An 18,572-nucleotide genomic window follows, 5' to 3' on the forward strand; every position below is an offset into this window, starting at 1 on the left:
GGGATTTAAGGTATTATTCGTATGCTAGATTGAGCACTCTCCTACCTAACTTGATTTGAAGTGACGATCTTACGTGTCATAAGCAGAGTAGTGGAGATAAGGAAGTTTCTGTCTCCTCCCTAGGTCAACTGCTCTGGTATACACACCTGCTACCCTTCCAGTATCTGACTCACCTCTGCTCTTTTCCCTGCTCGATGTACAGCTGCCACATGGAAGCCAAATTCAATAGACCTCAAGTTCTGACCCCACCTTACATTTGTATTACTTTTTTTTTTCTTTTGGTTAACTTCAGGTTTATTGACCCATGCAGTCTTTTCATTTCCTTATTGTGTATGTGGGAAGGACCAGACTTTTTTTTGTTTTGTTAGTCCTCTGAACTACAAGACTTTTAATCCAGTTCCTTGGAACCTTGAGCCTACCTCCAAGCCTCTGGGAAAATGTGAAGAGCCACAAAGCTAGGTTAGAGGTGAGGTTAGTTATTCCGCACAATCGTAATTCCCACTCAGGAGCCTTGTAATGCTAGTGCCTTTCAAGAAACATAAAAGACCCCTCAAAAAAGCACCGCAACAGGTTTCCAGAAATTGTTTATCAAAGCCTTTGACCCAGGCCCACAATGCCCAGATTTGGAATTCAGGGATTTCTCCCAACAGGAAGGTCGGACCATAGTTTCTCCTGGCACCCTCCCTCCGGTACGTATTAGGATCCCTGAGAGATGCTGAAGCAGAACGAGAGGACAGGGGATACCGTGGAGGGAAAGAAGGGGATAGACCTGATCTGCTCCTGGCCCGGCCCCCTCGACAGGAGCTAAAATACAGTACCACTTCCTGTCCCGAGGCTGCGGACCAACCCTAGCCAGAGGCGGCAAAACCACCACCAGATCCCGCCCCTCCGACCCCGCTCTGCGCCCGCGTGGCTGCCGGCGGTGGGCGGGGCCTGCCGCAGTCTCCGCCGGAGCGTCGCGGGCCTACGCGATGACGCGACGCTCGTCAGGCTGCAGCTGGGCAGCCCAGCTCCCGGCCCGCCTCGGTCCGCCCCCGGCCCTTCCCACCCAGTCTCCCGAGTTCCCCAGTCAGATAGTGGCGGCCGGCCGCGCGGAGCGCACTTTGCTTGCAGCCCGGGCGAGGCGGCTTGCGCGCGGGCACACCCCCACCTCCTTTCCTCTCCGGCGCCGCCGCCTCAGCTCCGGTCGCCTTCGCTCCGCCCTGCCCTCTGCCGCACGCCCGCAGGGACATGGCTTACGCGCCGGCACGCTCCCCTAGCGCTCGGGGCTCCGGGGACGGCGAGATGGGCAAGCCCAGGAAGGTGGCTCTCATCACTGGCATCACGGGCCAGGTGAGTGCAGAGGCAGGGGCCCGAGCTGGGCCTGCTGCTGCCGGGGCACGTGTGCACCGCTCCTTGCGCTCTGGCTTCTTACGTTCCAGGAGCAGTCTTCTGGGCGTCCCGGAAGGCGTGCGTTTGCCCGAGAGGTCGGAGACGAGGTGTGGTTTGTAGAGAGTGTGGTAAATGCATTGGGTGTTACTGGTCTTCCCCTGGGACGTGGGACGCGTATTCTGGATGGGATGTGGTCCTCACACCTGAGCAGGGCTGCCCTCTCTCACCTGTGCGATTGGCGACGGGAGCCCTTGTTTTTACGGCCCTCTAGGGTGCACTTGGAATTTAGTTCTTTGCGGATCCTAGTGCCCTGGAGGGAAAAACGTCGTTTATTAACGGAGGGAAAAGGACCTTTTATTTGTGAACATGTGTATGGAGCCACATTAAGGCCGCTTACCTGCTAGTGCTTGGGAAGCAGGGAAGGAAGTTTCTTGTTGAAAAAACTCACCAGATTTTCAGATAGAAAACAGAAAAATGACAAAGTAGTGCTGTGGAGTCACGGAGCAGGAAATGCTTTTTTTTTTTTTTTTTTTTTTTTCTAAGCGTACCTTACGGAAACTTTAAAATTTCACGAACTTCTGAGATTCATCTTCATACATACTAGGGTTCCACAGAAATGAGTTTCCTGACTGAGGTAATCACTAGTGCAGCCCTGAATGTTGGAACCTCGCGTGCAGGCTGAGCATGGCCCATTTGTGACAGTGGAACTCTTAGAGGTGTGCAATAGGTAGGGGCTGACCACTGTGTCTTATCAGGCTGTGCTGTTTTTCATCCAGTGGCAATGAAATAATTTTGTCCGTGTATTTTTGTTAAAAAAATGTGGCTATGCTCCTGGAGATCTACTAGTAGCCAATATTACTCTGTAATAAAGATGACAATAATAGCTAATATATATTGCGCTTATTATATTTTAGTCACTTGACTAATATTATTAACTCAGTTTTCACAACTACTGTCTGAGGGGGCATCCCCACTTTACAGATGTGGAAACTGAAGCATGGAAGTTAGATTTGTCTGAAGTCAAAACTAGAAGTGTCCAGTTGGGATTCAAACTCTGCTCTCAAAGCTCTCTAGCATTGGAGAGAAGTTGAAATTGGCCAGATGTAGAGTCAGAGAAGATTGGACAGTTTTAAATACTGGATATCTGATTAATTTCTGGTTATTTCGTGCATTTTACTTTGTTTAAGGTAATTGCAGTATCCAAGTGTTTGAAAACTGATAAGAGAGGTGGGTAGATCAAGGATTTGAGGTTGAGAAAGAGAACTCTTAAATTCAGACAAGGGCTTACCTACTGTCTCTCCTTTTCTAATGCTGAGGACTCTTCTGCAGGTTGTTCCCCTTTTTCCACTTTCTTAGACTGGATTTGAAGTTCAGATGTTTACAAAGCTTGTATGAGCTCTTGAAGGTTAAGTTTCTTTTTTTTTTTTTTTTTAGTATCATGAAGAAGTTAAGCTATTACTGTAAACCACTGGTATGACTTAACACCAATTTAAGTGACCAGCAGTATGAATCAATGCAGTTAGAAATGGAACCTTATTTAGAGCCCTGAGCGTAGTTTTCTGGTTGGTGCTAAGTGGTGAGAGATGCGCTCCCCTACTCTAGTTTGTCTTGTAGGCTGCCAGGGGGTAGTCTTCCTTAAGCACATATTCAGCATGCTTCTCCCTGACCAGACATCTTTGGCTCCTCATATCATTTGCAGCTTTAAACTCCTGCTTGAGTTTCAGTTTCCTTTTAACCTCTGCACCAATCCCACATCCTTCCAACATCCACCCTCTGCATTGCACCCTTACTTGTTGGCTGTTGTGTTGGCTTCTGTAGCCCCTGGCACAGTACTGAACTTTGTAGCTGCCAAATAAATCCTTGATGAAGGAATTTACTGGTCTGCTTTGCATTTATCTCCTAGGACAGTGAGTCCCAACCTGGGTATCAAGGAGCTCCGGAAGACTGAAGTTAATACGAGGGATCTGAAAATCCATAACTTGTCCATATAAAAAACAATATTGGGTGAGAGCTTATTGAGCTACTCATTCTGCTAAACATTTTATATTTCAATCTTAAGAGGCAGGTACAATTTTTATCCTCATTTTACATCTGGCTAAGTAAGGTTAAATATGTACTCTGAAAGTGCTCACCTAATAACAAGTGTCAGAGCTGAGATTTTTAACCCAGCACTTGCTCTAAGTCATTTTGTTATACTGCCTTTATGGTAAGCCACACACATTAAATTACAGCTCTGTGAGAGAGAGAGAGAGAGAGAGAGAGAGAGAGAGAGATTGCTTGCTTGAGATTGAGATTGTTTCACTCTAAGGAGAGGTTTCAAAAGAGGTAGTAACTACTGCACTGGCCCTTAGGGTTATGATGGCAATTATGCCAAGACAGACTTTTAAATGAGTTGTTAAATTCGCACATGAGAATGAGTGCAGATAGCCAGTGTGCCCTGTCTGTTCTGCATCGCTAGTATTTAATGTCAGGCCCCGCCCTCCTATCTATTTTTGACACAGTAGTTGTGCATCATTTTCTAAAGTTTTTACCTTACTAAATCATCTTAAAGAAAACCAGTCTCTGGCTTTGCATTACAGCCTTTAGGCTCTCTACCATGTCCCCAGAGTTCACCTCCATTGTCTAATGATGCTTGTTGTTCTTTACTCACCCATGGAAATCTTGCTGTTCTTTGAATACTGTCGCTTTGTATATCATTGGAATCATCTTTTGACCAGGTGTCGTCAAAAGTCTTTATTCCTTTAAACGCCACTAAAAGCCTCTGCAAACACTGACAAATTCTGTTAAAAACAGCCATTCCAGGAACTTTGTGTGCATTTACGTATATGCATTTCTTGTACGCTACAGGTAATTTACTACCTTAGCTCTTTGGTTTGTAAACTGCTTTCAGATAAAAACTCTGAGTGGGCTTTCAACAATGCTGACTTACTTTTCCCATTAACAGAACACGTCTTTACTGTGTGTCTGTAGTGTGCAAAGCTTGTTTTGATGCTGCTGGGAATATAAAGATATGTAAAATGTTCTCTCTGCCCATTAGGAACTCTCAGTCTTTGAGAAACCTAAGACAATGCACATGAAAAGACAGTGCATATGAAAAAAATCAGTATTGTAAAAATATATTAGGCACCAAATGAATGGTCCACTCAGCCTCAGGAGTCTGGGAGAAGTCATTGAATGCTAGAAATAGGAGGGCCTGTGTTTGGGGTGAACAGCGTGCACAGGAATACAGAAAAGGGAGAGTTTTGGGGGACACTGAGGAAAAAATGGTAAAAACAAAGGAAATTAAATTATTAAATTATTATGTTCTTTGCTCATTTTCAAAAGAATTTTGAGGTGACTTCAGTAAAAAAAAAAAAAAAAACACATCACTAGACCATCATAAAAAGAATAAAAGAAACAAAGAATCTGCAATGAAGGCACTAGAAAGATACAGGTAGTGTACCAAAACCCAAAGCTGAGGATAGCTGCTGTCAGGTGGGCACAAAATTCATCTTTGACCTTCCTGACAGTAAAAGTGAATAGGTGAGTACAACATTTTATTAGCCCTAAACTCTCAGTGGAATAATTGTTTAACAACAGGTTTATAATAGTATCGTGCACAATATATTCCAGAGTGGTTTTGAAAAGAAGGCAGAATCATCTTCTTAGAACACTCATTACTCCCTAATGGACAGTGAAAGTACACTTATTGGTAGGTGGAGATTTTAGAGAATTAAATAGCTAGTGTTTGTGGATTTTCCCTTTTCTAATATTTATTTCAAGTTGGTATCTGCCAGGAGGGCAGGCAAGTAGGAATTGTAGATTACTTTGTCAGATGTGTTTAAGGTTAATATTGGTGTGAATTTGACATGGTGAGGTCCTTACCACCTGCAGGTAGGCTTAGAGTTTCCTTAGGAAGTGGTTTTAGATCTGGTCAAACATGTAAGCAAGAACCAATACAAGGTTCTGGAGTTCTGCTTTGATGCCTAGAGGACAAAAAGCATGTATCTTTAAATAGTTGAGTGTTAGTCCGTCATGGTCAAGAGGAGTTAACTTGTCCATGGTTGGAAGAAAAGGTTTTGGTAAGTCTTGCATAGATGAAAAGGATAGACTCTTGAGTTATTAAGGTCAGATTATCTAAGCCATATTTGTTTCAGAATTTTAATTTTATGGCCTTTTTTTCCCTTATTTTTACTGGCTTCTTTTCAGCTTATTCTAGCTGCCATAAAATAGTCCTTTAGTTACTTACTGATGCTTATTGTCTTGCAGAAAACTTGCCTGGAAGTTGTAGAAGTCTGTAGAAATAGGGATAAAATGTTATGATATATGGCTTTTTGGTTGGGTAGTAGTAAGGCATTGTCAGGGGTGAATTGGATATTATATACCTGACAGATAAATTGGAATTTAGGAGATGAAATGATTTGTTATAATTTCAGATTTAAAGGACTTGGAATATATCCATTTCAAGGGAAGAAAATAATGTGTCCAGTTTTGTGTGATATAGTTCCTACTGGTTTTGTACTTGTATTAACCACTAAATGAAAAAAAAGAAAAAGGATATTCCCTTGGTATACATGTTGTGATTTTATAACTGGAGTTGTTACCACCATTATGTAGAAGAGGAAAGGAGATTGAAAAAATGTGATTTCCCCAGGATTAGACTCCAGATTCTTGTCTTCCCATTGTTTTAGGATTGATCAACACTGTCCTTAACAACAAGAAAGAGAGACTTCTTTGAGCCAGAAAAATTGGAGTAAAAAACCATATGTAGTAATAAAATGTATATTACAGAAGTAAAATTGAATAATAGTAAATGTACATCTGAATAAGAGATCAAAGCTATTTCAATATTTAAGGAAAAGGTAACTTTAGATAAAATTTAACATCTTATTGTAACAAAATATGTGTAGTTTTAAAAGATTGGGAGCCTTAGAGTAATTACATAAGAATCTTTAGTATTTGATCTACAAAGGAAAATTAATAAGATTATAGGGACTAAACGAAGATGTTAACTTTAGATAACACATTCTTTAGACATGCACTGTTCATTCAGTGCCATATGCTGTCCCTGAGCTGGTAGCTTGTCTCCAGCTCCTCCAAACTTACTGAGCTCTACCTTGTCCACTCATAGTGTAGGAAAACCTAGTGTTGCATCTCTCCATGTTCGGCTGGACTCCATCTTTTGATCCTGAATGGCTTTTTTTGAGGTGTAGAGATCTGAACTTGCCTATCCTTTGAAGCAGTCTTTTCTGAACCTTTATTAGATCAAAATACCACTAAACCAGAACTATTTGGCTGTGATTCCATGTAAAGAATTAGGCCTAGGGAGTGAGGCAGAATGTTTTCATTTAACCAGAGTTCTGGATACCTGATAGAGAATTATTTGAAGGGGGGGGGGGGATACAGAAAAAAAAATTTACAACATTGATAGAATGATTACATGTGCTTGGCAATGTGCTAAGCATTTTGTATTAATTATCTCATTTATCCCCAGGTGGTACGTATTTATACTTTTCTCAAACAAGAAACTGAGACTTGGAGAACTTCAGACTTGCTTAAGAACCCTTAACGAACTATTTTTTTCTCAGGACCTTCTCTCACGTGTCAAGTCAAACTAGCCCTGTTGGCTAGTTTGTCGACAAACAGCGGAAGTTCTCAAGAAGTAAGTTGCTTTTAAAGGCTATTAGATATGTGTATTTTGATTAGTGCTTAACCATATCCATTAGGAGATAATAACATTATTAGCTTATGTGTCAGCAGAAACCTGCAATAAGGATGGGCAAGCGAGTGTAGAAGACTGTTTTCTGAAGCCTATTGGAGACTCCTGGTGGCTCCTTTCCCCAGCCTTTTTCTCAGTTTTCTGATGATTTTTACTGTAAGAGATGGCAGTGGTTAGAGCGAAGTGCTTTTCTCTGTTCATAAACCACTGTATCTTCCAGTAGGGCAGGGTGTCAAGTGCTGTTAGACAATTCATGGGATCCTGAGAAACATGTAGGCTGCCGGGGCTGCAGCTTGGGTAATGGGTTGTCAGAATGAAAATTGTGACTGGAGAGCTTGCCCGGAGCCCTGATGAGCACATGGATAGTCCCAGTTTTCAGTTGATGGAGAAAGGCTTTTGAGAGGCAGGATGCTTGATTTTGTGGCTGCTACAAATTGTTCTCAAGGACCCTTTTACCTGCACACTAATCTGAGGATTACAGCTCCCAGGTCACTTGCTGTGCCCTTATATACATTACTTCCTTTCTTTAATGTTGCTTTCCCCTCTGTAGGGTGGGGTTTGTCCTTGCTCTTATGGCCCAGATTAGATTTTCTTCAGGAGACTCAGAATTCCCCTATTCTAGATTCTTGCACCTCTATTATGAGCAAAGAAGCCTGTCTAAACCTTAAAGTCTTTTGACTTGCAAATTGCACTTAGCAAATATTTTTGACTTGGCTTTTCTTCTGTTGGGTTAGTTTGATCCGTGGAGGTGCTTCCTTGACTAGAGAGTAGCCTCCCTTCTTCTCTCTTGCAGTAAGCATTGCATTTGGGCTATTATCAGTACTTCATTTCATACCTCTCCTAAATTTCCAGGTAGCACTTTTATTTCATGCTTATTAATTTTTCTCCCAGAGGAATTACATTTTGATGCACGTCACCCTCTACTTAGTAATAGAAGTACTAGTAATCATAATTCATTCAACAAATGTTTGAGTGTCAACTATGTGTCAGGTACACGGGATACAACAGTGAACAAAACAGACAAAAATGACTATCCTTATGACATTGATATTCTAGTAACTGTTCTGGTAACAGTGTAAAGTGGATGTTCTAGACATTGGTGATGGTGAGGATGATTATGATAGGTCACAATAATTAACGTGTATTGAGCTTTTACTTTGTGCCAGGCACTGTTCAAAGGGTTTTACATTTATTAATTTATTAAAGCAACATATCACTTCTCAGAGATGATTTTCTTATTATGCCCAAGGAACACAGAGGTTAAGTATATTGCAAAGTCAGATTTGAAAGGTAAATCCCAGTAATTTTATTTTCTATTAAGTTTGTAATTAGTATCAACAAATGAATTACAAGCAGAGGTTAGTACATTGTTTATCAAATATGAAAAACAGCATATTCAAGAGTATTTTTGTAGTTGTGGAAAGGTGGGTTACAGTAGTAAAATATGCATGTATTAATCACTATATTCTTTTATTTTAAATGTTGTGTCTTTTGAGTCATATCTTTAGTTAATTCTTTGGAGGGCCCATACTGATGACTAATCTTCCAAGCTCACTGAAGGCTAAGACTCTGTTAGAGCAAAAGGAGGAGAATTAGTTGGATATGTAGGCCAACTTAGGTTTATATTACTCCTTATTGGCTGACGAGCTCCATGGCTTTGGGCAAGTTATTTACCTTTGCTGCCAGGTTGGCAGAGTAATCCCTACCAAATAGAAATAAACCTGGTAGGTAATAGGGGCCTAGCATGGACCTTCTCTTCACTGGATTGGCAAGATAATAAAAGATTCCTTGAATTCTATGAAAGGAAGTTGAATGTGGGGAGTACTAATATTTAGCCTTTCTTTGAACAGGGAATCTATTATCTAGGGACAGAAGGTTCCAGAGTATTTGACATCAACCACAAGGCTAGAAAAGTACTCGAAGGCCAAAAGATTTGACATCTGATGAGTCTTAACAGACTGAATGTGCAAAGCGGGTCTGGGAGCCATGTAAGAGGATTGTCAGTGGTGGCCTTCACTCTAAACCTTCCTTAGTGGGATTTGTGGTGGTGGGATGAAAGGTTTGGCATAACTGGAAACGAGCAGTTCTTCATTTCATACCAGAGTTCATTTCATTTCATAGTGCTTAAGTACTGTCCTACTTTGATTATGGCTATTATATAGGAGAAAGGTTTTTTTGTTTCTTTATTTTTTCTTTTAAATGTTTTTACATTACTTGTTATTCGTTGATTATACCTGAGGAAAGAGCTTGGAATGGAGAATCAGAGGCTGCATTTTAACACCAATTAATTATATAGTCTTAATTTTTCCTGAATCTCTTTCTTAATCCATAATGAGAAGATGATTGTTAAAGTCTGTTTAGAGTGTAAAGGGCTACAGCATTAGGATTGAACACTAAATTATAATTGATTTTGTGCAAGCAAATCTTATATTTAAGCAATATAGTCATTTAATATCTGTTTTAACAATAAGGCCAATGGGAGAATTAAAAAAAAGAAACCAATGACTATTTAGTAAGTCTGTAATGAAGTGTATAAACTAAGAGGAAATTTAAATGAGTTGTATTTTGCAAGAATTTGTAAGGTTAAAGTGAAAAATCCAAGCTGTCTGCCCTTGTTAAGTTACACCAAATGAAATCCCCCCCACCCCCAAAAGGATTTTTAAATTCCTGTTATTTATTTATTTTTTGACTGAAGTTTTAGAAAAATAAGTATATTGTGAGTTTAGTGTTTAATGGTTGAGGTTTTCTTTATTTAGTAAGTATTTGCTGAGATTTATTCAGTGGTGAGCTAGGCACTGGGAATATAGTCACCAGCAAGATAGACATGATTTTGTCTTCAGGAAGCTGATAGTCTAATGGGGGACAAGCAATTTGACAAGTAATTTTATAGCTTGTTAAGTGCTGTGATAATAACAAATGAATCACTGGGTCACAAGAAAATTATCTCTTTGAAACAAATGTTCTAGCCCTGGCCAGGTAGCTCAGTTGGTTAGAGCATCATCCCCATATGCCGAGGTTGCAGGTTAGATCCTGGTCAGGGCACATGCAAGAATGAACCAGTGAATGTACAAGTACGTAGAACAGCAAATTGATGTTTCTCTTCCTCCCTTCTTTCTCTAAAAATCAATAAATAAAAATAAAATGCTCTAAAACAGGGGTGTCCAACCTGCGGCCTGTGGGCCACATGCAGCTCAGGATGGCTGTGAATGCAGCCCAAGGTAAAATTGTAAATTTACTTTATTATGGGATTTTTTTTGTGATTACATGTCACAGTGTATTTAATGTGTGGCCCAAGACAACTTTTCACCCAGTGTGGTGCAGAGAGCCAAAAGGCTGGACACCCCTGCTTGAAAGTAACATTTACTGAGCATTGCTTACCTGGAAGTTTCTGGATATATATGCCCTTGTATTAAAAGGGTTAGTTGTGAGGTCTTTTTATAGGAAGCTGAGCTGCCTGAGGACCACCTATATGCTACTTATTCTTTTTGACATAAATATTTTGCATAATCTTGTATTCAAGATGTTACATTTTTACTTTCATTTTTTTTTCTGCCTTGAAAACTGTATTTCCAGCCTTTAACATTTATTCCATTTGGAGACCTTACCAGTTGTTTCATCAGATATACTTATGAATGCACAGGGGAATCATGTGGGCCAAGTGAAGAAGGATTTGATGAATTCCCATCTTGTGATGACATTCCCAGTATAGTCCCTCATGCTGAGTTAGTGTCAGCCTGGAATTAGTATTTGTTTTATGGTTTTATAACTAACTTTTGAGCCAGTACAGTCATGAGCTGATTAATGATAGGGATATAAAGGTCTAAGAAATGTGTTGTTAGGCGATCTCCTTGTTGTGAAACATCGCAGAGTATACTTACACAAGCCTAGATGGTTCAGCCTACTGCACATCTAGGCCGTATGGAATATAATCTGTTGCTCCTAGGTTACCATGCCATAGACCATGCTACTGTACAAAACAACAAGAGATTGAATCGAGCACAAGAAAAATGATGCCATCCAGATATGTGAGACTGCTGCCACTGTGACATGGCATAGTGTTTTATAGCAACTTTTTTTTTTTTTTACAAATCCATTTCATGATTTACTTTTCAATAAGTTTAAATCCTTCAGGGGTATAGCCTTACATGGATTCTGTGCAGTTCTCACTAATCTCTAAGTGTGCTTGGAAAGAATATTCAAATGATTTTTGTGCTGTTTCAACTGTAACTTGGGAACCTGAAACTGAAATAAAGTTTTGGGGAGCTTCTGAGTGGTTTCAGCTTGGTTTTGTGAGGTTGTTCAACCTTGTGTATATGGAAGGAAAAAATATTGAGTGAATTTCTTAAGAGTGAATGGAAAGATTTTGGGGAGTTGTTTTTTGAGGGTATGTGATAATACATAACAGATAGAGAGTTTTGCTTTCCTACATTTAAATATTTACCTCGAAAGGGAGACACAGTAGTTAGAAAAAATTGAACTGCCTTTATTGTTTTTTTTTTTTTCCTTTCAGCACGTTTGTGGACTATATTTTGTATGTGTGGTGTGTTTTTACTTAACCTCCTCATTCATTTTGCTATTTTGACTAATTTAGAAAGTTTTGAATAGTTTTCACTTATGTAGTTTATTCTTTCTATTGAGTTGTATTTTCGTCTTTACTGATGTGTGACCATACAGATTTTAAACTGTTTAAGCATAATCCAAAATTTATACCATTGCCTGATTGTTATTATGGCTAAATTTTTATTGTAATTGCTAAAAACAAGGGAGTGTTTTAAAAGGAATTCATTTGCCTAGACCAGGTAAATACTTGGTAGTCCAACTGGAAATCTTAGAAGATTCTCTTTGTAAGGCACGATGGTTAGTGGAAGGCTTAGGGTTGGGTCCAAGAAACCTGAAATTACTGCTTAGCTTTTTGAACAGTGCAGATCACTTAACCTTTATGGGCTTTGGTTTTTCTGCTCTTTAAATCTATTGTACATGTCAGGAATAGATGTAGATATACATATAGAATAAAGACATTGGGTTAACATTCACAACATGTATAATGGAAACTAGAATTTAATAGGACATTGTTTGTGTTAGGGAGGGATTCCAGGAATTAGCCTGCTGCAGGGCTCTGAAGAGGAGGTCAGCCGTCGGCTCTTCATGTGTAATCAAGGCTGTCATGTAAGAGGCAGCCGTGTTGTTCCCATAGCATCTTGGAATGATGGTGTAGTAGATGTGGTAGCAGAGGCTTCTCCTTAGGGACTCTGGGAAGGAATGAGCCTTTCAGGTTTATGAGGTACAGGTACATCCTAGGTTACAGTTAGTCTGTCTACACAGGTAAGACAAACGAGTATGCTTTGAAAGTTTATTTATGTAACTTGACAGTTGTTTTTTTTTTTCCCTATTAAGTTATAGTAAGGCCATGTTAGTATGCGAATAGTATTGTCAGGGATGATTTTGGCAAAATATTCTAATCCTGGCCTTGGAATTGAGAGGAGAGCAGTTCCTAAAAGAAGAGGAAAACATGGATTAGAATCCTGACCTCTGTACTTACTGGGGGCCCCATGCAAATTTCTGCGTCTCTCTGCACCACTCTTATCTGTGCTAAGAAGTAATAAACCTACTTCAGAGTGCAATCAGGATTGAATTGTAAGAAAGTGCCTTGTGCAATGGCATTCAAGAAATGGGAGCATCATAATCCTAGAGGATCGTTTTGGTTTTTCCAGTGTACCAGATAGGATTTAAACATTCCTCATCTCCTGACACCTTATTGGCTTTAGGACACTTTTCCCTTTCCTCTTCCACCCATATGTGCAGTGGAGCCACAGGCACCCCCACTGGCTTTGCTTCAGGGACTCCTGCTGTTCCCCTCTTCTTCCCCTGGCCTCCGTCTCCCCCATTTCACAGCCAGGGAATTTCCCCAGGAGTCTCTTGCTGCTGTGTGGCCAGTAGCCTGGCCCCTACTGTTGACTGGAGCTCCTTTACCCCATTCCTCAGACACCATACCTGAACCCCCACAGGATGAAGCTGTCACTAAGAATCTGGGGCTAATTCTGGAAGACAGAGAGGGAGCTCAGTGAGATCTAAGTAAGCCATTCCATGTAGAAAAACATTACTAATGGTTACTCTAAACACTACATATTATGGGCTTCCGGAACTAAATTTGTGTTCAACTAAGTGCTCTTTCTATGGAGAAATGGGTTGCAAGTTTCAAATAGTTGATTTGCAAGAGTATTTTTGGCAAGATTTGTTAAAGCATACCCTTTTGATCAGTTACTACCAATTCAAAAGCCCACCAAACAGGTTGAAACTTGACTGCTATGCGGGTGGGAAGGCTGCCTTTTTTTTTTTCTCTAATTGCACTCGGCACCAAGTGGCTCCTTTCTCTTAAACAGTTTTTCCTTTTCAAAAAAGGGCTCAGCTCTGTAGCAAGGGTTGGAGTGGACACTGAAGAAAGAGGGAGAGCTTACAAACTAGAAGAGGAAAGGGAGAGAGACAGAACACCACAGAATTGTTGAGAAGCATGGAAGGTTGGTGTTGACTTTTTAGTGTCATTTCCCACTGTAAATTGATCCTTTTAAGTCAGTGATGAGATAAACATTTAATGCTGTGTAACGTTCGAGTTAAAGCCTTGCTTCTTATATCCAGGAAAAAACAAGCACAAACAGGTGTTTGCCCTCTCTCTTTTAGGAAAAGTGCTGAAGGTGAATTCTGACACTGCTACTAAGGAGGGTACATTTATCCAGGTTTAGCACCAACAAGTTTAAGGTGCTACTTGCTTTCATTTTATATTGTGCTTCCCAGTGTAGATGCTTCATAGTCCTGGGCCATGCACTGGAAAGAAAAGGGCCTTACATGGCAATGCCTTGGCTTTTATTAACGTACAGGAGTGTGCATATTTCCCATGTTGCCTGGAAATGCTGCCTAGAACTGAGAAGGTAGAAGCAGGTGTGTGAGGGCCTGCATCTGGAGAGCTGCAGGTGAGTTCTGAGCAGCCATATACAGGTGGCCATGCCCAGAGGGAGTTGGCCCTGCCTTTTTCTGTCTTGCTTGTGTTCCTATTGAGCTGCAGCTGCCACTGTGACCCAAACTGCACCTGTGCAAAAGAACCCTGTCTTGTCCACCTGGTTCTTACTCACTTACTGCTCCCATCTTGATATTTCCAACCAAGGTTTCTTTTTTCTCTGTTCACTCTCTAGGAGTTACTGAAATTCTCACCAGAATCTGCTATAACTCTTGATTTGGGGTTCAGCCAAAAGAATACTTTGATTTTCTATTTTAAATATATCATCTTTATTATATTTTACCATTTAGTCCCCTTATACCTCCCTTCCCAACTTTGGTTTTTTGGTTTTTTTTTTTGGTGTTTTGATCTTGGATTTCAGCCTTCTCCAAAGAAATAACACCTTTGCAGCTGAAGTAGGAACCTTCTGTAAAGTATAGATAGCTGTCAGTGTTGGTTGCATTGTAGAATAACTTGAGTAGCTTGAAAAAGTCTTGGTTCTTCACCTATACAATTGAGTGGGTTTAGGGTGGGACTTCTATTGGCCTTTTTAAAAAAGTTCCCAGTGATTCAAAAGTGAGCTTAGGTAGAGAGCTATTTACTCATTTAAAGGAACTGTGATAATTACTTGAAGATGAAATGGTGTTTTCCCCTAATAGTTTCCCAATTATTAAAAATAATAATACATTTTAACTATAGGAAAATTAGAAAATATAAGGAGGGGGTAAAATGTCGGGGAAAAGAAATGGAACCAACATTCCTAATCACACGATTCAGAAATAATCACTGGCAGCATTATTATCTTTTTTTTCACTGTTTTGACTAAACTGTTTCTGATTTGTTTCTCTGCTTTTCAGCATATATTATTGGCTGGGAAGAGGATATGGATCTTATAGTGGATCTGGAATCTTTCCTGAATGTTCCTTTAGGAGTCAGCAAATACTGATTGAGTACAAGGGACTGTAGGGAACTGTGGAGCACACCTCTGGGTTCAGGGATGAAGAGAACCCCATCTTCAAGATTTCTAAACATATAAACCATGTAGCACCTTTTTGACCTCTGTTACAATTATCATGGACATTTGCTTGTATATTTCAGTTCAAATGTTATTTGCTCTTATTTGTTTTATATTTTCAGTGAGACGATGTAATTTAGGGAAATAAATGCAAATAAAATCATAGTTCAGTAATTTTTAACATGTTATATGTAAAAACTTAAAATAATTCCTGTGATGTTGATTGAGGATTGAAGTTTCAGATATTCATATTCAATTACTGCTCCTCCTGATTGGAAGGTGGTTGTTTACCTTTCTGGTTGGGAGTATTGGTCTTGGTATATTTTTCAGTTAACTTTTGTTAATAATGTTCTCATGAAAGCACTTTATTAACTTATTAATATTTAAATTTAACTATAACACAGTAATGGCAAAATTTAGTTGTACTTAAAAGGTTTAGTGCAGGACTCCTCAAGATGTGTCACTTTGGCAAGAGAGTTATTTTGAGCTGAAGGCAGTTGAGACCCTGAAACTTTTTACTGAAGGAATTTAAATTAGGGTCCTTGACCATGATAAGAGTTATTACCAGAGATAGCATTTTATTACCTGTGAGGGAGGGCCCCCCCAAACCAGAATTTCATAAAAAATTGTATATTCTTATATGTTTAAACTTCAGTCGCCTTCAAAGTACTCTCCATTTGATGTAATACACCTATTGAGATGTTTTTCCCCACTGCTCAAAACAGTTTTTGAACTTGTGGATTTTGATAATTGTAGTGCTTCTGCTGTTTTTTGTTTTACCTCTTTCACATCAGCAAAATGTTTCCCTTTGAGGACTTTTTCATCTGAAGAAATAAAAAAAGGTCTCTGGGAGTGAGATTGGGTGAATAGGGAGGATGGGGCACGGGGATCATGGTGTTCTTGGTCAAAAACTGCTGAACACTCAGGGTGGTGTGGGCAGGTGTGCTCGTAAATCACCCACCAGGAAATGGGCAAACACATTGAGTTTTCAAAAAAAAAAAAAAAAAAAAAAATTCACTCAAACTTAATGGAGCCTCTCACCACACCAGCTAGTACACTGATACAGATGGGTTCCTAGATCACTCACCTAGCAGCAGCCCACCCTCCAAAAGATAATTCCTTTTTTTGGGGGGGGTCTCCCCTCATAAAGGGCAAGGCAAACTGCTAATTACTGAACATCTGCTCTTCTTATCCTGTGAATGACATTCCTCCCCTCTGAAGCCCCAAGGTGTCCTCTTTCATCCTTAGCTCAGAATGCCATATATGCCTCATTTTCCTTTTCTGTCTCTGAACCTCTCATATATGTAGGGGGTCTCTGACTTTATGTATGTAGGGTTCCCATATAAACATTTATAATTAAGTGTGGTTAATTTCTCTCATGTTGATTATGATCTTACAGGTCTCCTTACAGTTCTGACATTCTTCCAAAGTTTGTGGACTGCATTGGGGTAGAAGAGGCTCTAACTTCTCAGGTTTTATATCATTTCTACCAAAGAACCAGAATTTCATATCGAGGGCCAGGTCTGAGAGAAATCAAGTATGTTGCCAAGACCTAGAACAGGGTGAGCACAGTGATTGCTCTTTATTCCAGGTGGGTAGACATAGAGACTCCTCACCTGGCACAAGGGTGAGGTTATATCTGGATTTCTCATCAATTTTCTGTTGAAAGTTGGCATTGTGTCATGTAGACATGGAGAAAGGTCGGAAAGCACGAGTTAAAAAAAATGGTATGTAAATCTTGACTGCTAACCTGGCTGGGGAAACTGTCCCTTGTATAATTGTTTTCTCTCTCCCTCTTTGTTTTCTCCCCCCCATTTTTTTTTTTTTTATTTTTATAGTTTTTTTCCTTTTCTATCCCCACCGCTATTTCTTTCCCCCTTTTTTGGGTTAGGCCTTCAAGGATTGGAGTGAGAACACCTTATCGTCAGAGCACAGAGTTCACATGTTAGGAAGTGAGAGTGGCAGGAGAGCTGTAATGGTAGTCCTTGCCCTCCTGTGGTCCTGACTGATTGCCTTGTGGGTGGTAATTGTACTGTAGGAGAGTTTAGAAAGCAAACAGTGGAACCTTATTTAAATAGCTCTGGAAGGAACATTAATGATGTTTGTAGGTCATGGTCCAGATGGAAACGGGCACTTTCCTGAATCCACCCCTCTCATTTTACCCTTGAAGCATTTCCTTGTTCTACTCTATGTTAGGGTTTCACAGTCATTCCCTTTAGATTCCTAGCTTAATGTGTAATTACGATGCTTTTCTACTTCCTTTTTGCTGATATACAGGTCATCAATGTTTGTCTGTAGCAAACACACTGATCAGGATGCAAGCTGGAAATCTAAAGGTTAACAAATAATTCGTCACGCACACAGCATGTCACAGGACAAATCAGAATGAGCTGAAGAGAGCTGTGATGTAGGGGAAGGGCCGTCAGTAACAGAGAAAGTATAAGATAAAGGGGTTGTTTGCTCTGCCCTTCTGTCTTCATTAAAGTCAACGTGAGAAAGGCTGAAATTGTATAGACACACCAGTGTTCAGATCGGTTCTCTCCCAGTTTTTGGTTCTGTGGCTTTGAGGTAGATACTCAGTTTCTTTGTGCCTCAGTTTTCTCTTTTGTAAAGTGTGTATAAAAATACTACCTACCTCATGGGGTGAGGGTTAGATGAGATAATGCATGTTAAGGACACAGTGCCTGGAGCATAATAAGTACATATAAATTTTTTACAATTAGCTATTCTGGACATTATCTTGACCCAGAATTCTTTCCTTGAAGATATGCTATAATTTTGACAGGAATACTCCACTAATTCTTCTTTTCATAAACAAATAAATGTGTTGGTATGCAGGTACTTGACGTTAGTCAACAAATGCTGTACTTAAGATTTTTTTCTTTAAGAGCATTTATTCTGAGACACAATACCAAATTTGTATACAAATATTTCTGACCACTGATCCCTTTTGCTCCTCTAACTATATATGTAAAATAGTTAAAACTACTTAATAAACTCTTTTTAGAATAAATATATTCCTCCAGTAATAAGTATCATTAAGGTTTTTAATCAGGAAGCAATTGGTTGCAAACTGAAAATACTTTTCAGTGTTTTGGTGTATTGTAAAGTTTCTAACATCATATTCCAACTGAAAATGCCTGGGTGTCCAAATCTAATAGCCAGAAGTCATTGTTGCCCTTTAGTCAACAGTCTGTTTCAAGAGATCCCTGCAGTGAAAACTGAATTAAGATGAATTGCAGTAATCCAGCATTTTTGTCAGTAGGGAATGTACAATTTCTAGGGTTCCACAAAGGTCTGTTAGAAAAGCTGTGCCTCTAATTCCCATAGCTTTTGTTGCAGCTTGAGTCGAAGGCTGTATGGAGGCAGAATCCCCTTTTTCTTTGTGGCTAATGCGTTTGAGTGAGTGGATGTGAGGCAGGGTTGAAAGAAGTTAAGGAAAAATCTCTCTTACCAGAACCCCCAACTCATAGAGAAAGCAGTTCAGGGAAGGAGAACCC

The 18,572-nt window shown here is 39.9% G+C and overlaps 1 protein-coding gene across 1 annotated transcript in view; it reads left to right on the plus strand.

Moving 5' to 3' along the window:
* Positions 1-1,084: 1,084 nt before the first annotated feature.
* Positions 1,085-18,572, plus strand: part of GMDS (GDP-mannose 4,6-dehydratase) — a 675,882-nt gene continuing 658,394 nt past the window's right edge. Inside the window, exon 1 of the mRNA XM_054591986.1 lies at positions 1,085-1,332. Coding sequence (XP_054447961.1) covers positions 1,231-1,332 — 102 coding nt within the window. The 5' untranslated portion in view covers positions 1,085-1,230. The remainder of the gene's footprint in view (positions 1,333-18,572) is intronic.

This window comes from Pteronotus mesoamericanus, unplaced genomic scaffold, assembly GCF_021234165.1.
Source record: "Pteronotus mesoamericanus isolate MK-2021 breed Mesoamerican mustached bat unplaced genomic scaffold, CSHL_Meso_final scaffold_31, whole genome shotgun sequence".
In the NCBI taxonomy this organism is placed as follows: domain Eukaryota; kingdom Metazoa; phylum Chordata; class Mammalia; order Chiroptera; family Mormoopidae; genus Pteronotus; species Pteronotus mesoamericanus.